This window comes from Nothobranchius furzeri, chromosome 17, assembly GCF_043380555.1.
Source record: "Nothobranchius furzeri strain GRZ-AD chromosome 17, NfurGRZ-RIMD1, whole genome shotgun sequence".
NCBI lineage: Eukaryota > Metazoa > Chordata > Actinopteri > Cyprinodontiformes > Nothobranchiidae > Nothobranchius > Nothobranchius furzeri.
Window position 1 is genome coordinate 27,092,092 of NC_091757.1, and position 20,449 is coordinate 27,112,540.

Sequence of the window (20,449 nt, forward strand, 5' to 3'; positions counted from 1 at the left end):
GGAGGAGTCCTACGTATTCTGGAAAAATAGCCTTGTGCTTTATAAAAATAAGCTTTGACAAGCTAGAACTGCTTATTTTTCATTGCTAATTGAGGAGAATAAGAATAATCCTAAATTTCTTTTCAGTACAGTTGCCAAACTTATACAGAATCATAGCTCTGAACCATCTATTCCATTAGCCCTCAGCAGCAAAAACTTTATGAGATTTTTCACAAGTAAAATAAATTCTAGTAGAAGCAAAATCATTAGCATCCTCCCTAATGCGATTTATTCTTCCTCAGTAAGTGAGGCAGCATCAGAGGTAACTGTAGAACCTCATCTGTGTTTTAACCTTTTTGTTTCCGGTTGAGCTTTCAGAGTTATCAAAAATATTAGCTTCAACTAAACCTTCAACTTGCATTTTAGATCCAATGCCAACCAAATTATTTAAAGATGCATTTGCTTTGGTTACTGCCCCCATTCTAGATATAATCAATCTATCCTTAGTAAATTGATACGTACTGCAGGATTTTAAGGTTGCTGTAATCAAACCTTTACTTAAGTCTTCTCTGGATCCAGATGACCCAATGAATTATAGACCAATATCTAACCTTCCATTTTTATCCAAAGTCCTTGAGTGGCCATCCAAGTATGAGTAGCATGATGAAGGTTCTCTAATTTGTGGCAAAGGTCACATTTACCCAGCTGGGTCAAGCTGGGTCAGACAGTAACTTTTAAATCCACAGATTAACCCAGGAGTCATGATGTCGGAAGAACATATCATCCTTATCTGCTTATGCTTTGGGTATAATTATAATTATGATTATGGTTGATGACAGTAATGTGTGTTCAGCAAGTCAGAAGGTCAGATTCCACTTATCCATCTAACACAGCAAGTTTATCCAGAGTAAAGTGTAACTGCCATCACATGTTTTGACGCATGACCAAAGCTTTCTTGCTGAGAGTGGGTGTGTTCTGAGGACTTTGTAAACTAACTTTCAGCAGCTTTCAGTCAGTTCGTGAACCCACCACCATCACTGGAGGATCAGGGAACGGCCGTCACTAACCTTCACCTGCTGTTCTGTCATGCTGATAGAATAAGCTTTGAATAAACGTAACTGTAGCCAGCTGATGCAAAAACTCCTTCCAGAGATATTGATTTTTGAGTTAAGACGAGAAACTCCTTCAGAGTTAAGCCAAACGCTCGACAATGTGTACCCGGCGACATCTCTGGTCCAGAGGATCGGTTCACTCGCGTCTTCTCTACCGGACCGAGTACCTTGAGTGGACAATCTCCTCCTTGATCTCCAGATCTGCAAAGAGGGTCTCCTGTTGGGTGAGGTAGCACACAGAATGTGTTTGATGCGGTTTCTCTAAGTAAACAACAGTTAGCTGCAAAAACCATAATTTCCAACCCAGAACGCATTCCTCTCTCTGAAAGAAACCTTGAGAATTCCATTCACGAATTCAAACTCGTATTTTCATTTAGCTTTCATCCAGCCACAGGTTTGCCTTTTAAAACAAGTTTAATATCAAAGCTGTTAAAAATTGTCATTAAATTGTCATCCATGATTTGTCATTTATAATTGTCATTCAAATCGTAAAGTTTAAAAATTGTTAGTAATAAATTCTTCATTTTCAAACTTGCCTCATTCTTTGAAATGAAACACAGAAAAGTATAATTATTTCTAGTTATTGAAATAGCAAAGATTCCTAACTTCTGATTCAAAAATAAACTTTTGCTATTAAATTTAATTGTCTTAAATTAAGCATTAATCTTTGGATTAAAAATAGACCAAACAGGTGGGTGTATGAACTTAGATTGATTATATAAGTATCCTGCATATTTATACATGATATAAGCTTCATAGATTAATCTGCTTGGTCATTCTCAGAATCTACAACTGAATAGCAACAGTGTTGATTCTAGTATGTAGTATAAGCCTACATATGTGAGCATTTAAACACTAATGATCTGTTTGAGGAATTTCAGTTTGGTTTTACAGTATCACAGCACTGAAACCGCATTAGTGAAAGTTACAAATGATATTCTCATCTCCTCACATAAGAACCTTGTGTCTGTTCTAGTCTTGTTAGATCTCAGTGCTGCCTTTGACACAGTTGATCACAATGTTCTTTTAGAAAGACTTGAACATGTTGTAGGGATCAAAGGAACAGTGCTAGGCTGGTTTAAATCCTACCAGTCTGATAGATTTCATTTTGTAAATGTACATGACAAATCATCTTAATACTCCAGGGTTACTTGTGGAGTACCACAGGGTTCAGTGCTTGGACCAATTCTTTTCACTATATATGTATATACTTCCAATTGGTAAAATCATTAGAAAGCATGGGATAAACTTCCACTGTTATGCTGACGATATATTATATTATATTATATTATATTATATTATATTATATTATATTATATTATATTTATCCATTAACCCTGATGAACCTAATCAGTAAGGTAGATTACAGGCTTGTCTTGAAGACATAAAAAATTGGATGGCTCAAAACTTTTTGCTTTTAAATCAAGACAAGACGGAAGTTCTCATCTTTGGACCTGAAATTCAGAAAAGGAAATTGCTTAGTCAATCACCTCACCTGAATGGCATTAAATTAGTCTCTGAGAACAAAGTAATGAACTTTGGTGTTACCTTCGACCAGGACATGTCATTCAAATTCCACGTTAGACTGGTTTGTAGGATTTCCTATTTCCTCCTTTGGAATATTGCAAAGATTAGAATAGGGCTGCACAATATATCAAAAAATTATCGTCATTGGGATAACAGGACGTGCGATAGGCCCATCGCAAAACACGTAAAAAACAGCAATAAATGTTTGGTTCAAACATTTCCATCCGTGTCATACATCACCTTTTTGTAAACCAGCTCTGTTTTTTATGCGGAAGTATTATTTGACCAATCAAATGTAGCCCTTCTGATATGCGGCCAATCAGATGGGTCCGTTCACGTAATACGCCCGCCCCCTACGTAGACCCTTAGGATGGAAAGCAACACCCGAACTGAGTTAGCGGCGCCGTTCCCTTGTTCGTCATGCTGGCTCAGAGCAACGAACGCACTTTGTGCTGATGTTTCTGGAGTCAGCGCTGCTTTCAAACGTGAACGTGAGTTCGCTCGGTGTCGGTAATCATTTTTACCGGGCTGACTCCGACACGTGCCTGTGAACCAACCCACCTTCATGTCGCTAGTGTTCCACCGGGTGGTGATGTTAGCCCCAGGCTCCGGTTAGCTTCCAGCTAAAAGGCTACAGCACTCTCCTCCCAGTCCCACCCTGCTAAAGAGGGCCTGGAAAAGTTCCCCCACACATCAAAGTGATTTTTCATTTACGAGCTTTTATAACCTTGTTAATCAGGATAGTTGATTTGCTGCTGCACATAAACTGTCAGTCAGAAGCTCTGCTAGCCGGTTATCTTAGAGGAGCTAGTTCAATTTGTTAGCTTGTTATCAGAATCATAGTTGCAGTTTCATCATCTGAGCTGCTTTTTAAGATCTAGTTAAACTTGTTCAATTTGGGGTTAAAAACAAACGTTTTCACATATTTTCCATGTAGTTTTTTTGCCGGTTCCTCTTCTGAAAGGTGGACAATAGTTTTTCTCTTTCCCTCAGAAAATCTTAATATTCTCCTAGTTTGGCCCAGCACAGTTCACTTCCCAAATACAGCAACAGCCTTATATCATAACCACATAAGTGGAGAAAATGCTCAGTAGCAATGAGAGAATTTGCTGTTGCATTAAAGTGATGTTAACTATTATTTAACATTTAAACTTATTTTCTGATTTTTTTATTTATTCTAAAAACCCTGGTAAGGGATGTTTTCTGTATTTGGAGCATCAGAAAACGTTTTATGGTGGAGGTGATGTTTTAAAGTCACTGAGAAACTGCATGCATGCAGTTTGTTGTTTTGCTGCTAATACAGTAGCAGGTGCAGCTGCATATTTTTGCAGTAAAAATGTTATGTTGTAATGGAATTCATGCATTAGTTTTTGTTTGCTTTGAACCCAGAGCAGACGTCACACGCCAGACGACATCAGCACTGCATACTTTAGTATTAGTAATATCGATATCGCAGTATTAAGCACTGTTATCGAATATCGCAGGTTTTCCTAATATCGTGCAGCCCTAGATTAGAAGCATCCTTTCCAGAAGTGATGCTGAAAAACTAGTTCATGTATTTATTACATCAAGACTGGATTACTGTAATTCATTACTCTCAGGAAGTCCACAGAATGTAGTTAAAAGTATTCAGCTTGTCCAAAATGCTGCAGCTAGAGTTCTGATGAGAATTAAAAAGAGAGATCATATAATAATAATAATACATTTTATTTCAACAGCGCCTTTCTGAACACTCAAGGACACTTTACAGAGATAAAATACACAACAATAAAAGATAAAACAGCATAAAACAAACAGACAGATTGGAGCAAAGAGAGTAACTATTGGAATGCTAGACGGAACAGGTGAGTTTTGAGTCTGGTTTTAAAGAGAGTGAGGGAATCAATGTTATGGAGGTCAGGAGGGAGGGAGTTCCAGAGCTGGGGAGCAGAGCGGCTGAAGGCCCTGCTCCCCAGAGTGACCAGACGGAAAGGTGGGACAGAGAGGTGGATGGAGGAGGAGGACCTGAGGGAACGGGTGGAGGTTGAAGGATGAAGGAGGTCTGAGAGGTACGGTGGAGCTAGGTTATGGATGGCTTTGAATGTATATAGCAGAATTTTGAATTGGATTCTGGAAGTGACTGGGAGCCAGTGGAGCTGCTGAAGAACAGGGGTGATGTGGTGGAAGGAGGGAGTTCTGGAAATGATGCGGGCTGCCGAGTTCTGGAGAAGTTGGAGTTTACGGAGGGTTTTGTGAGGAAGACCGAAGAGAAGAGCGTTGCAGTAGTCAATACGGGAAGTGATGAGGCTGTGGACAAGGATGGCGACCGAGTGGGTAGTGAGGGAGGGGCATAGGTGGTTAATGTTACGTAGATGGAAGTAGGCAGTCCGGGTAATATTGTTTATGTGGGACTGGAAGGATAGTGAGGAGTCGAGGATGACACCCAGACTCTTGACCTGAGGGGAGGGGGAAACTAAGGAGTTGTCGACGGGAAGTGTAAAGCTGTGGATTTTGGATAGTAAAGATTTAGTGCCAACAAGTAACATTTCTGTTTTATCACTGTTGAGTTTGAGAAAGTTTGATGTGAACCAGTCTTTGAATTCAGATAAACAATTGGTGAGGGAGGAAGGAGGAAGTGAAGAGGAGGGTTTGGAGGATACATAGAGCTGGGTGTCATCCGCGTAACAATGAAAATGGATGTCAAATTTACGGAAAATATTTCCCAGGGGAACAAGGTAAGTGATGAAAAGGAGTGGACCGAGAACAGAGCCTTGGGGGACGCCAGTAGTGACAGGGAAAGGACGGGAAGTGAAGGATTTTAGTTGAATAAACTGAGTACGGCCAGAGAGATATGAACGGAACCAATCAAGCGGGGTATGAGAAATGCCAAGGGAAGACAATCTATGGAGGAGGATGGTGTGAGAGATGGTATCGAAGGCTGAACTCAAGTCGAGGAGGATGAGAATGGAGAGCAGTCCAGTATCGGCAGCAGTGAGGAGGTCATTAGTGATTTTTATGAGTGCAGTTTCTGTACTGTGGCCAGGACGAAAGCCAGACTGGAAGGGCTCATAGAGGCTATTGAGCGTGAGATGAGCATGGAGTTGAGCAGAGATTATTTTTTCAAGGATTTTTGAAAGAAATGGAAGATCTGAGATGGGACGAAGATTATTGAAATTATTGGGATCGGTGCCGGGTTTCTTTAATATTGGAGTAATAGATGCAGTTTTGAAAAGTGAGGGAACAATACCGGTAGAGAGGGAGGAGTGGATTGTGGCGGTTATGAGAGGGAGAAGGGAGATGAGACATGTTTTAACCAAAACTGTAGGGAGGGGGTCGAGAGAGCAGGTGGTGGGCTTGGATTTACAGATAATATCAGATATTTCGGATGAGGTGGGAAGAAGAAAGGAACAAAATGACTGGCCGGGTGAAAAAATATCAGGGGGAGGGGAAGAACTTGGAATTAATTGCTGGTGTATGGAAGCAATTTTCTGAATAAAGAAGGTTAATAAAGAGTTACATGAGTCAGCAGAATACAGGTGGGGGGGTAGAGAGTCCGGGGGATGAAAAATATTGCGCATTATTGAGAACAGAGTCCTGGAGTTGCCTTCATTGGAGGAAACCAATCCAGAGTAGAAAGCAGATTTTGTATGTTTAATAGAGTCCAAGTATTGAAGCAGATGAGTTTTGTGCATTTCTTTGTGTATTGCAAGACCAGTTCTTTTATGGAGGCGTTCGAGTTGACGTCCTTTGGCTTTCATCTGTCGGAGTTCAGGGGTAAACCAGGGGGCAGAGTTAGTAAAGGAGACGGACAGAGTTTTGACTGGGGCAAGAGAATCCAAGATATTGTGGAGTGTGGAGTTATAATGAGAAACAAGATGGTCAGGTGAAGCAGAACTAGGGATGTATATAGTGTTAATAATAGATGACAGGGTGTCTGGGTTAATGTTTTTGATATTGCGGAATGAGATGTGACGGATAGGCTTAGTTCTTAAAGAGCAGAGGGGGATGTTGAATGACAGAAAAAAGTGATCAGATATATTTACATCATTAGCACAACAGTTAGATGGGGTTAAACCAGAGCAGCAGATTAAATCAAGAGAGTGACCATTAATGTGCGTGGGAAAATTAGAATATGTTTGAAAATCGAAGCTGTTGAGGCAGGAGGAGAAGTTTCTGGTGAGGGGGAGGTTCAAGTTGTCCATATGAATATTTATATCACCAAGCAGAATGACATTGGGGGAAAGGGTAGTGAGCTGGGTGAGTAATGAGGAGAAGTCATTTAAAAAGTCACTATTGGGCTTGGGTGGGCGGTAGATCAAGGCAATAACTGTAGGAGTGGGACCGGGTATTTGAAAAACAGAAGATTCCATGGAGCTGAAGGCAGGAGTGGAGACAGGCAGCACCTTCCACTTCTCGCGATAGAGCAGCGCGAGACCGCCCCCGCGACCGGAGCCACGTGGATAGGAAAGGTAAACAAAGCCGGGGGGAGCGGAAGCGTTAAGTTGGGAAAAGTCGTTAAGTTGCTGCCAGGTCTCCGTGAGCCCGATGAAGTCCAGTCTATGGTCGGTGATGAGGTCCTGAATGAGCTGACCCTTGTTTGTGAGAGAGCGGACATTCAGGAGGCCGAAGTTGACGGTGTTGTTGTGGTTGGAGGTTGCTGTCTTCGCCAGGCTGGCTAGCGAGCCAAGGTCCGCAGTCCGGCCAGTGTTGAGGCGAGGACGACGAGTTGTGGACCAGTATGAGGTGATTGAGTGAGAGTTATCCAGCTGGAAGTTACGGCGAGACCCACGATGGATGTATCTCCGGCGGGGAGGAAGGACGATCTCCAGGTGGAGCTGTAATGCTACCGGCGGAGGCACAGAGAGATGCCCGCGTAGCAGGAGGAGATCAGCCGCCGTGTACTGGAACAGAGCTGCCCCAGGTTGGAGGAGAAGGGACAGGGCAGACCAGAGGAGGGTCAACCAGAAAAATAACTTGCAGGTCCACATGATGAACAGTGGTGGGCAGCTAGCCGATAGCAGCGGGTCAACAGCCGGGAGGAGTGAGGTAGGTTTAGTCCGCTTGTACACCCAAACAACAAACTGACAACCAAACAGGGTCCAAGGGAGGCAGAAAAAATATAGCACCCACTTAGGACATCTACAATCTAGTGCTCCATAAAAAGTAAAACACGATAAAATCACGTTAAAATCACCAGTGAGCAGCGGCTGCAAAAACGCGCCAGCGTCCACTCCAGGTGGAGAATATCTCTCCTGTCTTAGCTTCCCTACATTGGCTACCTGTTAAATTCAGAATAGATTTTAAGATCCTTCTTCTCACATATAAAGCTCTTAATTTAAAAAAATAAATAAAAAAGTATTTTTCTCCCTAGAAGAAGCTACAATGATGTTCTGCTGAGCTGTGGTGGCCTCATGGAGGGGGCCATCGGCTTGAACACTACTGCTAACCACTTAAACTTTCTCCCTCTCCTGATAATAACATTTTACTTTCTTTGACATACAACTAGTTTACCCGTTTAATTATAGATTCACTAGGATAAATACAATAAAGTTTATCTCTCGCCAAATATAATATTTACTAAGAAATCACAATGTAACCATAGAAATATTACTTGGTATATATGTTGTGTGTGTGGGTGGGCTGGTGTTGGTGTGTGTGTCTGCTCTGTCTGCCCCAGTGAGTCGTGGTGGATGGCTGCTTATACTGAACCAGGATCCTCTGGACATTTCATCCTGTTAAAAGGGAGTTTTCCTCTCCACTGTTGCTAAATGCTTGCTTAGTATGAGGATTGCTGTAAAGTCACTGATACAATTTCCTGGGTTCCTTATATAGGAAACGTTTTCCTGATTGGCTTAATGAACTGAACTGTATTGGAATGTTTACTGTGTGAAGTGCCTTGAGACGACTCTTGTCGTGATTTGGCGCTTTATAAATAAACTTGAATTGAATTGAACTGCAGCAGTATTAAAGCAGCCAGGGAGCACCTGATGTCTTGTGGAGGTACTTCCAAGTGATTGAGGGGGGGACTAAAGTAAAGCCACGTTTTTACTTCTCCATCTGTGGGGGTACAAAGACCCGCAACGTCCTCATCCATTAATGCCTGTGTGACAGGCCCACAGAGGGGCAGGCCCTATTTCTGAACTTCCTTTCAAAAGCTGTGGATGTCACAAAGCACCTGATTGGACAGCACACCACTACCTTTAAATTCATCCACAGCAGCAAGAAAATATGAGTGCCGAGCATGTGTAGCGGTAGACACAGAGCAGATCGGAGATGTCTCACAGAAAAAGTCAGACAATAAGAACGTTTATGCAACCCCTCATTCAGAAAAGCACATAGATACACACTTTCAATGGAGGTGGCTGACTGCATGACGAGGTGGAGGAGAATCAGGGACAAATGTGTCCATGTTAAAAAGTCTCTTACATACATAACACAATATAAATACACAGACAATAATAGTATTTGTGTCATGCACCAGGGACGTGACTGCAGTGGTGGCAGAACCCACCCGCAAATGTGCTACGCCCTCTGCTGTCCTTTTGGGGAATTGCTTTGCAACACTTCCCGGGAAATGGAGAGGTCTGAAAGGACATCTCCGTTGATGCGTGTGCACTACTCTGCACCCGAGCTGACGGATAAGTTTAAACAAGGCTTAAGACTGACAGCAAATCATGCTCATGTTTCTGTTGATCAGTTTAATGTTTGTAAATGTACATATGCATTACTAGCCTTCTTCAGTAATGAGGAGCTCAGCGTGTAATTATTCCTAAACCAGTAATCTGATTAAAATGTCTGTGCAATCCTGTTCTTGTCATTAATCATAGTAAAAAGATACATTTGCTTTCATATGCTGCATGTCATATTTTTAACATGAGGTCAACTCAGGTGTAAAACAAACCAAACAGCAAGCAACATAAACAACAACGGCGGGATGAGAGAGGCGCGAGTTACCCAGGTTTCACATTGCAAGCATCAACGGAACAAAACAGCAGCAGAGCGGCTCACTCACGAACTTCGAAGCGGTTTTTTTCACACTGGGAGAGTTTTGGCCGTGGCACGGCTTCCTCGCTGCACCTCGCTGTACTCACGAGATTCTACAATCCTTCGAGACTTCCGCCACCCTTCCTCATCGAGAGCTCCCAACCCCCGCGACGAATCACACCGTTGCACGTCTCGAAAGAAACTGGTGGTAAACAAAGCCGTCCGGTCACACGTGCTGACGTAAGTTATATATAACATTACAACGGTGCATTTTATTTTGACAATAACCAGGGATTTTACACTGAAACCGTGTGTGGTTTCCTGTCTCGCACAATGTGAACTGCGGACATTGAAGTGTCCCAGGAGCGGCTCGTGGAAAAAATAGAACTCGATCCTATCTTTAGCGGCACGGCATGCCGCTTCTGGGACGCGCCTGAAAATTGCCACGTTGTGGCTGGTTTGAAAGACTCTATAGACTATAATTGGATTCTATTTGAGGCAGCGCCGCTTCGCTGCCGTTCCGATCTGCTGATGCTTGCAGTGTGAAACCGGGGTCATTGATAGGGATGCACCGATCAGGTTTTTTGCTGCCGATCACCGATACCGATATCAAAGAATGCTGATCACCGATACCGATCACGTGGATTGGCCAGAAATTTTCTACAACATTATAATGAGTGCTACAAACTACATAATCTGGGAATAAAGGAAATGGAACCTAATCTAAAATGGTCTGTATTAGGGTTGTCACGGTGTGAAAATTTAATCTCACGGTTATTGTGACCAAAATTACCACGGTTTTCGGTATTATCGCGGTATTTTTTTTAAACGTGCAACATTTTCACACAATTAAATAAACCCTGTATGTCAGGAAATATTGTCCTCAGTTTGTGTCTAAATTTTGCCTAAAATGTGTTATTTTGTAATTATGTTGTTTATTTGTTTACATTTTTCCCCTTTAGTCTTTAAAATACCAATATTTGCCCATAACTTCTTATTTTTTTGTCTCTTTGATGTCATCATTTAAAAATATTAGATCAGATGATACTCAGTACTCAAGTAGCCTTCTAATCAGATACTTCCTTACTTGAGTAATAAACCCTATATCAGGAAAATATAGTCCTCGGTTTGTGTCCTTCCAGTGAGCTTTGCAGATGTGGGAAAATGTCATCAGGCAGTAATCATTGTTAAATTCATAATTATTCTCTGAGAGAGATCAACTCTTGTCTGCCCCTGGGAGCCCCGTAATGCATAGCGTCATTTCAACATGGGGGTGTCCGCGACACGGTTTATATGCAGGTAGCGGCGCTGCGGCTGCTTTATATAGCGACTCGTTGCATTCTTCCTCAACCCAAATCCTCGGATCACGCATTTTAGCTAAAACGCTAACGTTAGCTTGCGTTGACTGCAGAGTTGTGGGTGATGGTCACTCAGATGTGTCATGAGATTTGAAGCGTTGCTGCCTTTCACAGACACTTTTTCTGCACGTGCTGCAAACAGGATAGCCGTCTTCTAACCACTGTCCCTCGGCATTCTTCAGATATCCAAAATATGCCCGTACTTCCGACTTTGTCTTCTTTGAGAGATAATAAATGTCCTCCTGAGCGCTGCCGTCTCCTCCTTTGACCATTATTTCAGCTTTAGCTTCAAGAAAGTTTTGTTGTAAACAACAAAGTGTGCATGTGCCGCCGGCAACTTCAGCAGATGATACGGTGGCTGGTAAGGGTCACCGCGCCTACACCGCAGCCACGGTAAACCCACCAAGATAATATAGTTTTTTAAAAAACAAGACGGTTGTTATTATTGTCAACTTTTTTTTTACCGGAGTTTACCGCTACACTGGTTACCGTGACAACCCTACCTGATCGGTTTGCTTTGATCTATTTTGAAAATTCCGATCAAAACCGATAGGGGCGCTATCGGCCGATTACGATCAAATGCCAATCCATCGGTGCATCCCTAGTTATTGAGCCGAAAATGGATTCACTATTTAGAGTTTGTGTCGGCTGAGGATGGCAGTCTTAAGGGTGGTTGTTCTCTCTGTGCTGGTGACAAACTTATCTAAAAACACTACGTCTGATTCTTGAAAACATCTGGAGTCGCAGCACAACTGTAACAATTTTATTTTTTTAAATATTATTTCTAGTCAGGAAACAGTTTTTAAGTTTAGCTCAGGAGACACATTGCTGTTATAAAAATGCACATCTAATAAAGTGAGTTTTGGCAAAAGCATGAAAAGCTGTGGCTGGGTTAGGGTTAGGAGTGTTTATGCCAGTGAGTAAGAGTAGTAAAGAAGCTGTACACTGGTTTATTTATGATTCCTAAAAATAAACTAATTTTAAGGAATGTAAAATCATCAGCCATCAACATTTGTTTAGCAAAGTATAGTCAGTACCCTAAATATTATTACAGCAAAAAATAAATTAGTTGTAGACTTATTTTAAAATAAAATAAAACAAAATCAACAAATTAAAGACGACTAATTCAGCTTAATAGTGTAATTAATACTATGGCAGCTTACCTCAATGCTGAAGTATCCTCGATCCACATAGTCACCGAGGAAGAGATACCGTGTGTTACTAGGTGAACCGCCCACTTCAAATAACTTCATGAGGTCAAAAAACTGTCCATGGACGTCACCACATACTGTCAAAGGACAAACACATATGCACAGTCCATAAAACAGGCAATATTCATCAGAATAGACATGTTTTTAAAATACTATCTGCCAAACTCCCAATCACAAGGGATTAACCCTTCATTAGGTTATGAAAAAACAACAACGTAAAGACTGCCAGTGCATTCTTTAGAGATAAAAGTGTTACACATTTATTCATTTATTTAACCTTTATATATCCAGATAAGTCGATTGAGAACTCATTCTCATTCACGACAATCTGGTCAAGAGGCAGCAGCAACAGACACACAGTTAGCTTTACGCCAAAGAAAAACAAGACAAAAACATACAAGATCAAAATAAGATAAAACAGTTAGAAATAAAGGCAAAGGATTGTTCTCATTTACAATATAAGCAATCAAAACAGACTGAAAACAGTCTTTAGTTACTCAGAAGCAGTCACATTGATCAGAAACTATTATTGAAGGTAGATGATGGAATGCAGGTAGTGAGTTAAGTGATTTTTGCAGCTCATTCCAGTCGTTGGAAGCATCAAACTGGAATGAGGAGCGGCCATAGGAGATGCAAGCCTTGGGAATAACCATAGAGATTACGTTACTGGACTGTAAATTGCGCTGGTGGTTGGAAGTGATGAGTAATGAGTGAAGATAAGACAGTGTTCTACCGATGATTGTTTTGTATATGAACTGATACCAATGTAGCAATGGAGTGATGTCCATTTTCAGCTTAACGAATTAGATGGAGGATATTTATGGGCTAAAATTAGGTTCACTCACAATTAATGCGAAGTTTGAATTACAAATGAAGCTTTGTCACCTTGGAACATGAAATTCAAGTTTTATTTATGGTTACGAAAAAGAATTTTGAAAAAAGTGGCTGCGTAAAAAATGAGAATATAGATGTGTTTTTGTGAGTATTATCCAAGCCCCCATAATTTGGGTGTGGAAATGAAGCAAAACAGGAAGTGACAAAAAATGCAGTTCCTCCCTCATCCGCTGGGGGCTAGTATCAGAAGCGAGCAAATCCTCAATGACTCCCATGTTAAAAATACCAATTTCACAGCAGAAATAAACATGTTTACAGCCTGGTACCAAAACTTGTTTTAGGTTCAATAGATCTAGATTACACTCATGACAACTCTGAGGGGGTGAATTTTTTTGTCACTCTTCTGTTTAAGTGTATTAAAAGCCTAAAATTCTGTATAATTAATAAGCATCCAACCCACGTGAACACAGAGCTAGCTCTGGGGAAAGGCCTCATGGGCTCGACACACGGGAGGCGACATCACCTCTCCTCCATTCATTTTCAATGAGACATGCGCAACAAAGCGATAATCGCGGGTCTCCCTCCTACCAAGCGAAATGCAAAAAACGTGCGTGTGAAATTTTGCGCTCATGCACGTGTCGTGCACAGGCGTCCCAGCGACGCAATCCCAGAAAGATGAAACATTTTCAACTTTTCATCGCTGTCGCTCGGACGAGGACCAATCAACGGAGGTTTCATTCACTGACCAACGAGCGGACAGGATGCTCCGCACATCTCCGAGCAAACATGGAGGAGAAGTTGATTATTATTATGTTTTATATAGTAAAATCACAAGTAAGATTTCACATAACTCTAGCAGCACCTTGTGAAACATCATATCTACCACTTTATTAACTCTGAGCCGCTTAAATAACCTTAATTCCCTCCAACCTGACACAGCCAAACAAAACAACGGAAGTTTCAATTTCGCCATGGAACAGAACGCGTAGACGGTTTTGCCGCTGGCCGCGGGTCGCCTCCCGTGTGTCAGGTAATAAAAGCGACAGCGACAAATTTTGCTGATCGCGGTCATTTGTCGCCTCCCGTGTGTCGAGCCCATTAGTCTGAGCCTTGGCCTCGTCTGAAAACTGTTCCGCGATTTTTAGTCCCTCAACTTAGACCACTAGTTGTAGCATTTGTGTATTCATTTTGGATATTATTTGTGCAATTGTTGGACAAAATGACTTGCTGTGGCATTAATTGGACTAATGGAGCATCCAAGAAGTCTCCACTTCATTTTTTTCGATACGTAAAATTATATTTATGTATGTATGTCGATGATTTTAGGTCACTGCCGCTCTTGCACCAACTGAGCTTAGATTTTAACATGTACTGTTTAACCATGAAATTTAAATGTAATAGGGTGAAACCCAGTGCATAACGCTGCATTTTTGAAAATGGGTTGAAATATAACATGTTGGTGGAGCTGGGTTCCGACTATCAGCATGGTCCCCTCCCCTCAGCGGCAGCTTGGCGCATCTCTGACCGCAGCAGTGCCTGTCTGCTGTGCGGGCTGCCGGCTTGTGGAGCTCTCAGATGGAAGCCGATGTTTTCCACCCGGTTCTCCCCAGTGGCAGCTCGGCGCATCTCTGATCACAGCGGCGCCTGTCTGCTGTGCGGTTGCCAGCTTGTGGAGTTCTCGGGAGACCTCTGTGTTCCACCAGGTTTTACCCAGCGGTCAGCCTGGTGCATCTCTGACTCAAAAGCTCTGGTGTTGAGCACAGTTAACTCCGGTTGTAGCTAGGTAGCTACCTCCGTTAGCTTAGCTCCCACCTCCGCCTTAGCTTTGTGTTAGCTTTTAGCTACATGCTTCAGTTCGACGAGTGTCGTCATTTGATCCCAACCTTACAGCCCCACCCTCAGCTCCACCGTTTTTCCTTTTTTTGGAATTGTCTGGGCTTGACGGAACCTGTGACACGGTCAAAATGGCGGAGGTGGGAACTTTTGGCACAAAAACTTATAATTGGAGCCTATGCACACTGATTGTCCAGTATATATGTTGATAGTATTATCTGGCCAACAAGTATTGAAGAAATGAGTAAGAGCTCAGCTCAGTTTTTGACAGCAGGGTCTTAGCCAATTACGATACTGGCTACATCGTGTAATCCAACCTACGCACAAACACAGCAGTGACAGGACATGCAGGTGAAGATCAAACTCTGTAAGAGTAACAAGGGTTTGAGATGCACCAACATGCAGGAGATCCAAGGGTATGTCCACAGAGATCTGATGATGAAAGCCCATCATATCAAGATTGAAGAAGCTTTTAATGTCATTGAACCAGCATCCAAGTACAATGAGATTACAGTTTCAGAACAACCCTCTCACATTTGGACATACACAGACTCAACATAACAGAGTCAGGCTGAACTGTGGGCAGGCGCATTTATAGCAGTCCCATTTGCAGGAGTGAAACAAGATAAGAGAAAAAACCAACAAGAAGAGGGGGTATGAGGGAGAAAAAGCATGTCCCTTCACCCTGTTCCTAACCCAGGAGCAGCACTGGAGATTCAGGAAAAACCTTTATAAGAACATAAATTGAACAGTCACAAACATAAATCCACAGTAGGAGAGGGCTGGGGAGCCCTCCATTCAACCGAGAGTATTTGCAGTGTAGCGCAGCCTCATCTCCCACTTTCCGGAACAGGGAGCCAGATTCAGATAGCATTTATTGTTTAGGAGCAGGCCAGAGATAAAGTTTTCCTCTGCCTTACAGTCTTACTGGTCACAGGAGAATCCAATCAGCCACTTCCAGGAATCCAGAATGAATCCTACTGGGTATGTTCTGTTAGGGCATGTTGGAGGTACCTTCTCCATTCTGAATGTTGTGAAAATTTAATCAATAGCTGTCAGCGACCTGTTAACCAGATCAATCATTTTCAAATTTAATTACAGAAACAATCCATAGAGTTGCTTTCAGAAGAGAGACAGGACAAAGCCTTGGGAAGACAAGGACAGGCAGACATCATAGCTGGAAAGTAGGCATGGATCAATACCTGAGCAGGGCTCAGAAGCTAATTGAAAGCTGGTCAACAGAATCATTGTGCCTGATTGACTAGACACACAAACCTGTGCACTAACTACAACAAGGCCTATGACTCAAATAGAGCTGCATGATGTAGCGTGATGAATTGTCCATTTCTGACCTAAAAGGCCCTGAAGTGTTTTGCTGTTTCCCGAAGAAGCTGCGGGAACTACTATGTTGTCGCTTGTGATCGCAGCCGGCAGGCAGCAAGGAGGAGCAGGCAGGGCAAGGGGAAGTTACAGCATAAATTACGGAGTTTAAAATTAGAAAGGTAGCAGTGGATATAATGCTTTTTGGTTTACATGTTTCAATAGCATTAAGATAAACGTGTGTTGACGATCTTGACAGGTTTCCTCCCCCCACCAGGCTAAGCATCACTTATTCATGTAAAATTTATTTATTTTTTCATGTCTGACTTTAACCGCATCTAATACTGTATTACGGCGTGAGCGCAACAGCGACAACTTAAGATCGATGTGTGTGCAGCGTGAGAGGTCGGGTGTTTTCATCGGAACCCTTAAAACCTCCAGCAGGCTACGCAGCTCTATTGACGCGTTAGCGCGCGGCGCTAACAACTTAGCGATGTGACATGTCTCGGAGAAAGCGTAAAAACACGTTGGACGCTTCCTCTGAAGCGGGAAAATAACACCTCTCCTTAAGCAGAGCACGACGTCGCCTCGGCTCGTTCACAGCCGAGCCGGACTGAGCTCGATAACATTGACCCAGTACAGCCACTGGGTCGTTGGAGCTGCCCCGTGACTGCCTGATGGAAAACCAGCGGGTTTCATCAGACTCGTAAAGTTTCTTGTTTTGGCAGGGGACCCCCTGTATTTTACCACTCCATCCTGCAGTCTTCCCCTATTAAAATTTAAAATGATTCTGTAAATTCCGTGTATCAATAGAAAAGATCTCTGCCTCTGCCAGCTGCAGTAAATGTAGTCTCCAAATAATAAATAAGAGGTGCATTCATCTGTGTATCTCCTTTGATCCGCATTAGTGATATTCTCAGCACCAGAACAATGAAGCAAAGAAAGATTCCTGAGTTGGTTAGTAATTTTATTTATTAGGTGCATCTGACCCATTCTACTTTTCTCTGAAATGAGATCAAATCAGTGCTTCTATGGTTTGTCTCCAATCTGCACTAGAATTTTTTACTTTATTTAGAGACGTGTCATAATTTCTCCCCGGGTCTACCCACGCAACCTCTCGGACCGCCATCTTGGTAAGGTCCGCACCCACCACTGGTGCTACCGCCACCTTGGCACCTTTACACATTGCAATTCTTAAAAAAAAAAAATCACTTTAGATTTTTAATCATGTCTGATGAAGAATGTTTGCCCCTCCCCACTGTGGGCAGACAAGTTATTGATGCTGTGACAGCATGTGTAGGTGTTACCAGCATGAAGGCTCATGGTTTTGATGACATCCTGCAAAATTATTCAGCAGAACATCTAGTTCAGCTGTTACTGACACAGGTGAATAATTTGCCCAAAGAAGGTGAGAAGGTTAAACCAACAGCCCGTACAGAGAACCTGGTAGGATTTGCTGTTCTGCTAGCTCAACTCTGGGACAAAGAGTTTACTGCTCATCTGGAGACACAAAGTACTCTGCACACACTTACTAACCAAAGGACAAAAGAAGGAGCCTGTGATTCCGATTCTGATGATGCATACATATGTGCCTGCAGCTCAGCCACACCTTCTGGCTGCACAACAATACCCTCCTGCTGCACCTGCCGGTGCTGCTGCGATGGTCGTGCCAGCTTCCCAGCCAGCCCAACTGAACTCACCGGTGTCCATGACTGACATCTACAGGATGTCCCGTAGTGTCAAGAAATCCAACCCTCGACCAGGTAATTCATGCCCAGTTGACACCTACCTGAGTGACCTCCAGCATCACTTTCAGCGATGTCCGGGAATGACCTTGGAAGACAAAATCTTTTTAATAAGGTTAACCTCCGATGCCGTGGGTTCGTTCATTGATCGCCAGCGTAGTGCGATTGCAAATGATTACACCAGGCTGGAAGCTGCAAATAAAAAGGAGTACACCTATGATGCTAAGGAGGCTGGTATAAAGTTAGCTTTGACAGTCAAACAGGGTCGCACTGAAGACCCACAAGCCTTCTATCTACGCCTCTTTGATGCGTACTTTGGTACGGAATGTAAGGAGGGGAAGGAAGATGAGAAAGGTTTCAAGGAAATCTTCCTTGAGAATCTACATCCTCAGTACAGCCCCTACATGGGTACAGGGGACACAAACACCACACCCATGGATGAGCTCAGAAGAATGGCGAGTTGTGCCTTTAGACGGTTTGACAAATCCAGTAAGAGTTTGCACGCTCCATCAGTTCTGGTGGTGGGGGCAAGCCCCTCCTCGCTGCGACTCGAAGGGACTGCATCAGGGACTCATAAAAATAATAACTGCAACAACGGGTCTAAACAACAGGCCCAGAAATCCAATAACAACTCCAAGCCAAAAGGCTTTCCAAATAACAAGCCTCAAAATCCAAACAGACCCCGGACCCCTCCACCGGCTCGTGTTGGGGACCCTAAGTCACCACAACTCAGCCACGATAAACATCGTGTTTCTTATAAAGAAAAGAGGGTTCATCATATTCCTTCAGGAGAGAGTCGCGTCACTCAGGCGAGAGCCGCGCTCCTTCTGGCCGAAATTCACCGCGTAGTGCTCGCAATGACTACAGTCCTGCCCCAAGGCCGAGAACTGATTCTAGGAGCCGATCTCCTGGAAGAATTCACGCCCTGGGTGCCGCACTTCTTGACCTGTTGAAAGATTCGCCAGAACGTGAGTCGGTTCTGTGCATCTCTGCAGTAGAACCTCCTCAACCTGCCTTTGGCTTGGTTGTGGAAGCAGGTCCTGCAGAGGCGGAGCCTGCCACAACGGTGCATACACCAACACCTGAGACCTCGGCGAGGTCTGGGGTGGTCGCTTCCGTCAGCGCTAGTCCTCTAGCACCCGCAGAACTTGCAACCGGACCTGGCCAACATAGCTCACCGATCAGACTTCCACGAAGGGTTCTCTGCAGTATGATCCGTAAAGGTCCTACTGATAAACCTCAAATTCCGGTGACCCTGGAGGGGGCGCTGGACTGTGAGGGTGTCTTGGACTCCGGTTCAGATTTCACCATGATGCCCAGCTCTCTCTGGGAGCAGGTCCACATGGCTGCAGCTGCAGGACTCACGCCCTGCGCTGTGGACATCCAGCCGTACTCTTCAGGTGAAATGTCCTTGCCAAAAGTGGTGTCCATCAACTTCACAGTGGGAGACATGTTCGTGAGCCATCCAGTGTTTGTAACTAATGTTGAAGCATTTCCTTTCGTGTTGGGAGGGGATCTGCGCCAAGGCTTAAAGGCTGTCATTTCACTCGGTGATTGGACACTCCAAACTCGGTTGACTCAACCGACGCCTTTGGCGTCCCTTGAGCACCTCATTACCTTTTCAGGCGGTGTTAACCACAAAAGCGCCGCCAGCCTGGTCGGTCAATCCAGTACCAGTAAGGTCAGTGACATCCAGAGAGTCTGCGTTATCTCTGCATCAGGACCACTCCACGCTGTGGTGGGGAAACCACCTACCCTAGTGGCAGTGGGTGGTTGCAGTGACACACCACCTGAGACTCCGCACCCTGCAGTGGGGACTCCACCTGCCAAAGGACAGGCTGATGACATCACTGACACTACAGCACTACAGTAGGTGCTGGTGACCTCTAACCCCGAGGTTGGTGACTCACCTACCAAAGGCGAGGTTGAAGGACGCCCTGTACAACTACTGTCTGACCCCGATCTCCCTGACTGCACCTGCTCTTTGACCGAGGGCCCTCCAGAGTGCTAACCTGCGCTGAACCCTCGCAAGGCCGCGCAAGTCTACATCCTAAACTGTCCTTGGTTTCCAATTGCAGCTCAGACAAAGTATGTTCTGTTAGTTGCGTGCTTTGGTCTGATAACGACCGCAGCTGAGGTTCATTCTCAGCCTCCTCTAATGCGTCTGTATGAACCTGGGCCCTCTTCGGGTAGCACACTACGAGACCGCCCAGGTCTACTAATGACTAACTATCGTCTACTTACATAAAAGATTTTCGTCAAATTCAAGCCCGCTATGGCGTGTACCGATAAGATGATGAGTGCTTTCAGCAACCTCTCGGAAACGGGAGCCCGCTGGACTAGTACCCTGATGCAGCATGCTGAAGCTGGCATCCGTCACATGCTATTCCAAGCACTTAAATTCATGGTTTCTAACAGTGATCTTGCCAGTACCAGCATTAGGCCAAAGCGTTTCCTAGACTGGCTTTTCTCAGTTGCTAATGCAATAAGCAATCTTTTAAATTTTGGATTCTCTTCAGTCAACTCGATTGAGATTAACACAATTCGTCGACACGTCGATGAGATTA

At 43.6% G+C, this 20,449-nt stretch overlaps 2 protein-coding genes across 6 annotated transcripts in view; one reads left to right on the forward strand and one right to left on the reverse strand.

The window, feature by feature from the left end:
• ppp3cca (protein phosphatase 3, catalytic subunit, gamma isozyme, a) overlaps positions 1 to 20,449 on the reverse strand; it is an 87,461-nt gene that overhangs the window by 41,026 nt on the left and 25,986 nt on the right. For all 5 annotated transcript variants that reach the window (XM_054731206.2, XM_015971852.3, XM_015971853.3 and 2 more), the window contains exon 3: positions 12,103 to 12,227. In XM_054731206.2, the coding sequence (XP_054587181.2) occupies positions 12,103 to 12,227 (125 nt within the window). The remainder of the gene's footprint in view (positions 1 to 12,102; positions 12,228 to 20,449) is intronic.
• Positions 969 to 18,835, forward strand: LOC129152929 (uncharacterized). The gene is made up of 2 exons (XM_054731210.2): positions 969 to 1,315; positions 17,736 to 18,835. Exon 2 carries the CDS (start codon positions 17,798 to 17,800, stop codon positions 18,833 to 18,835), a length of 1,038 nt encoding a protein of 345 aa, XP_054587185.1. The 5' UTR covers positions 969 to 1,315; positions 17,736 to 17,797.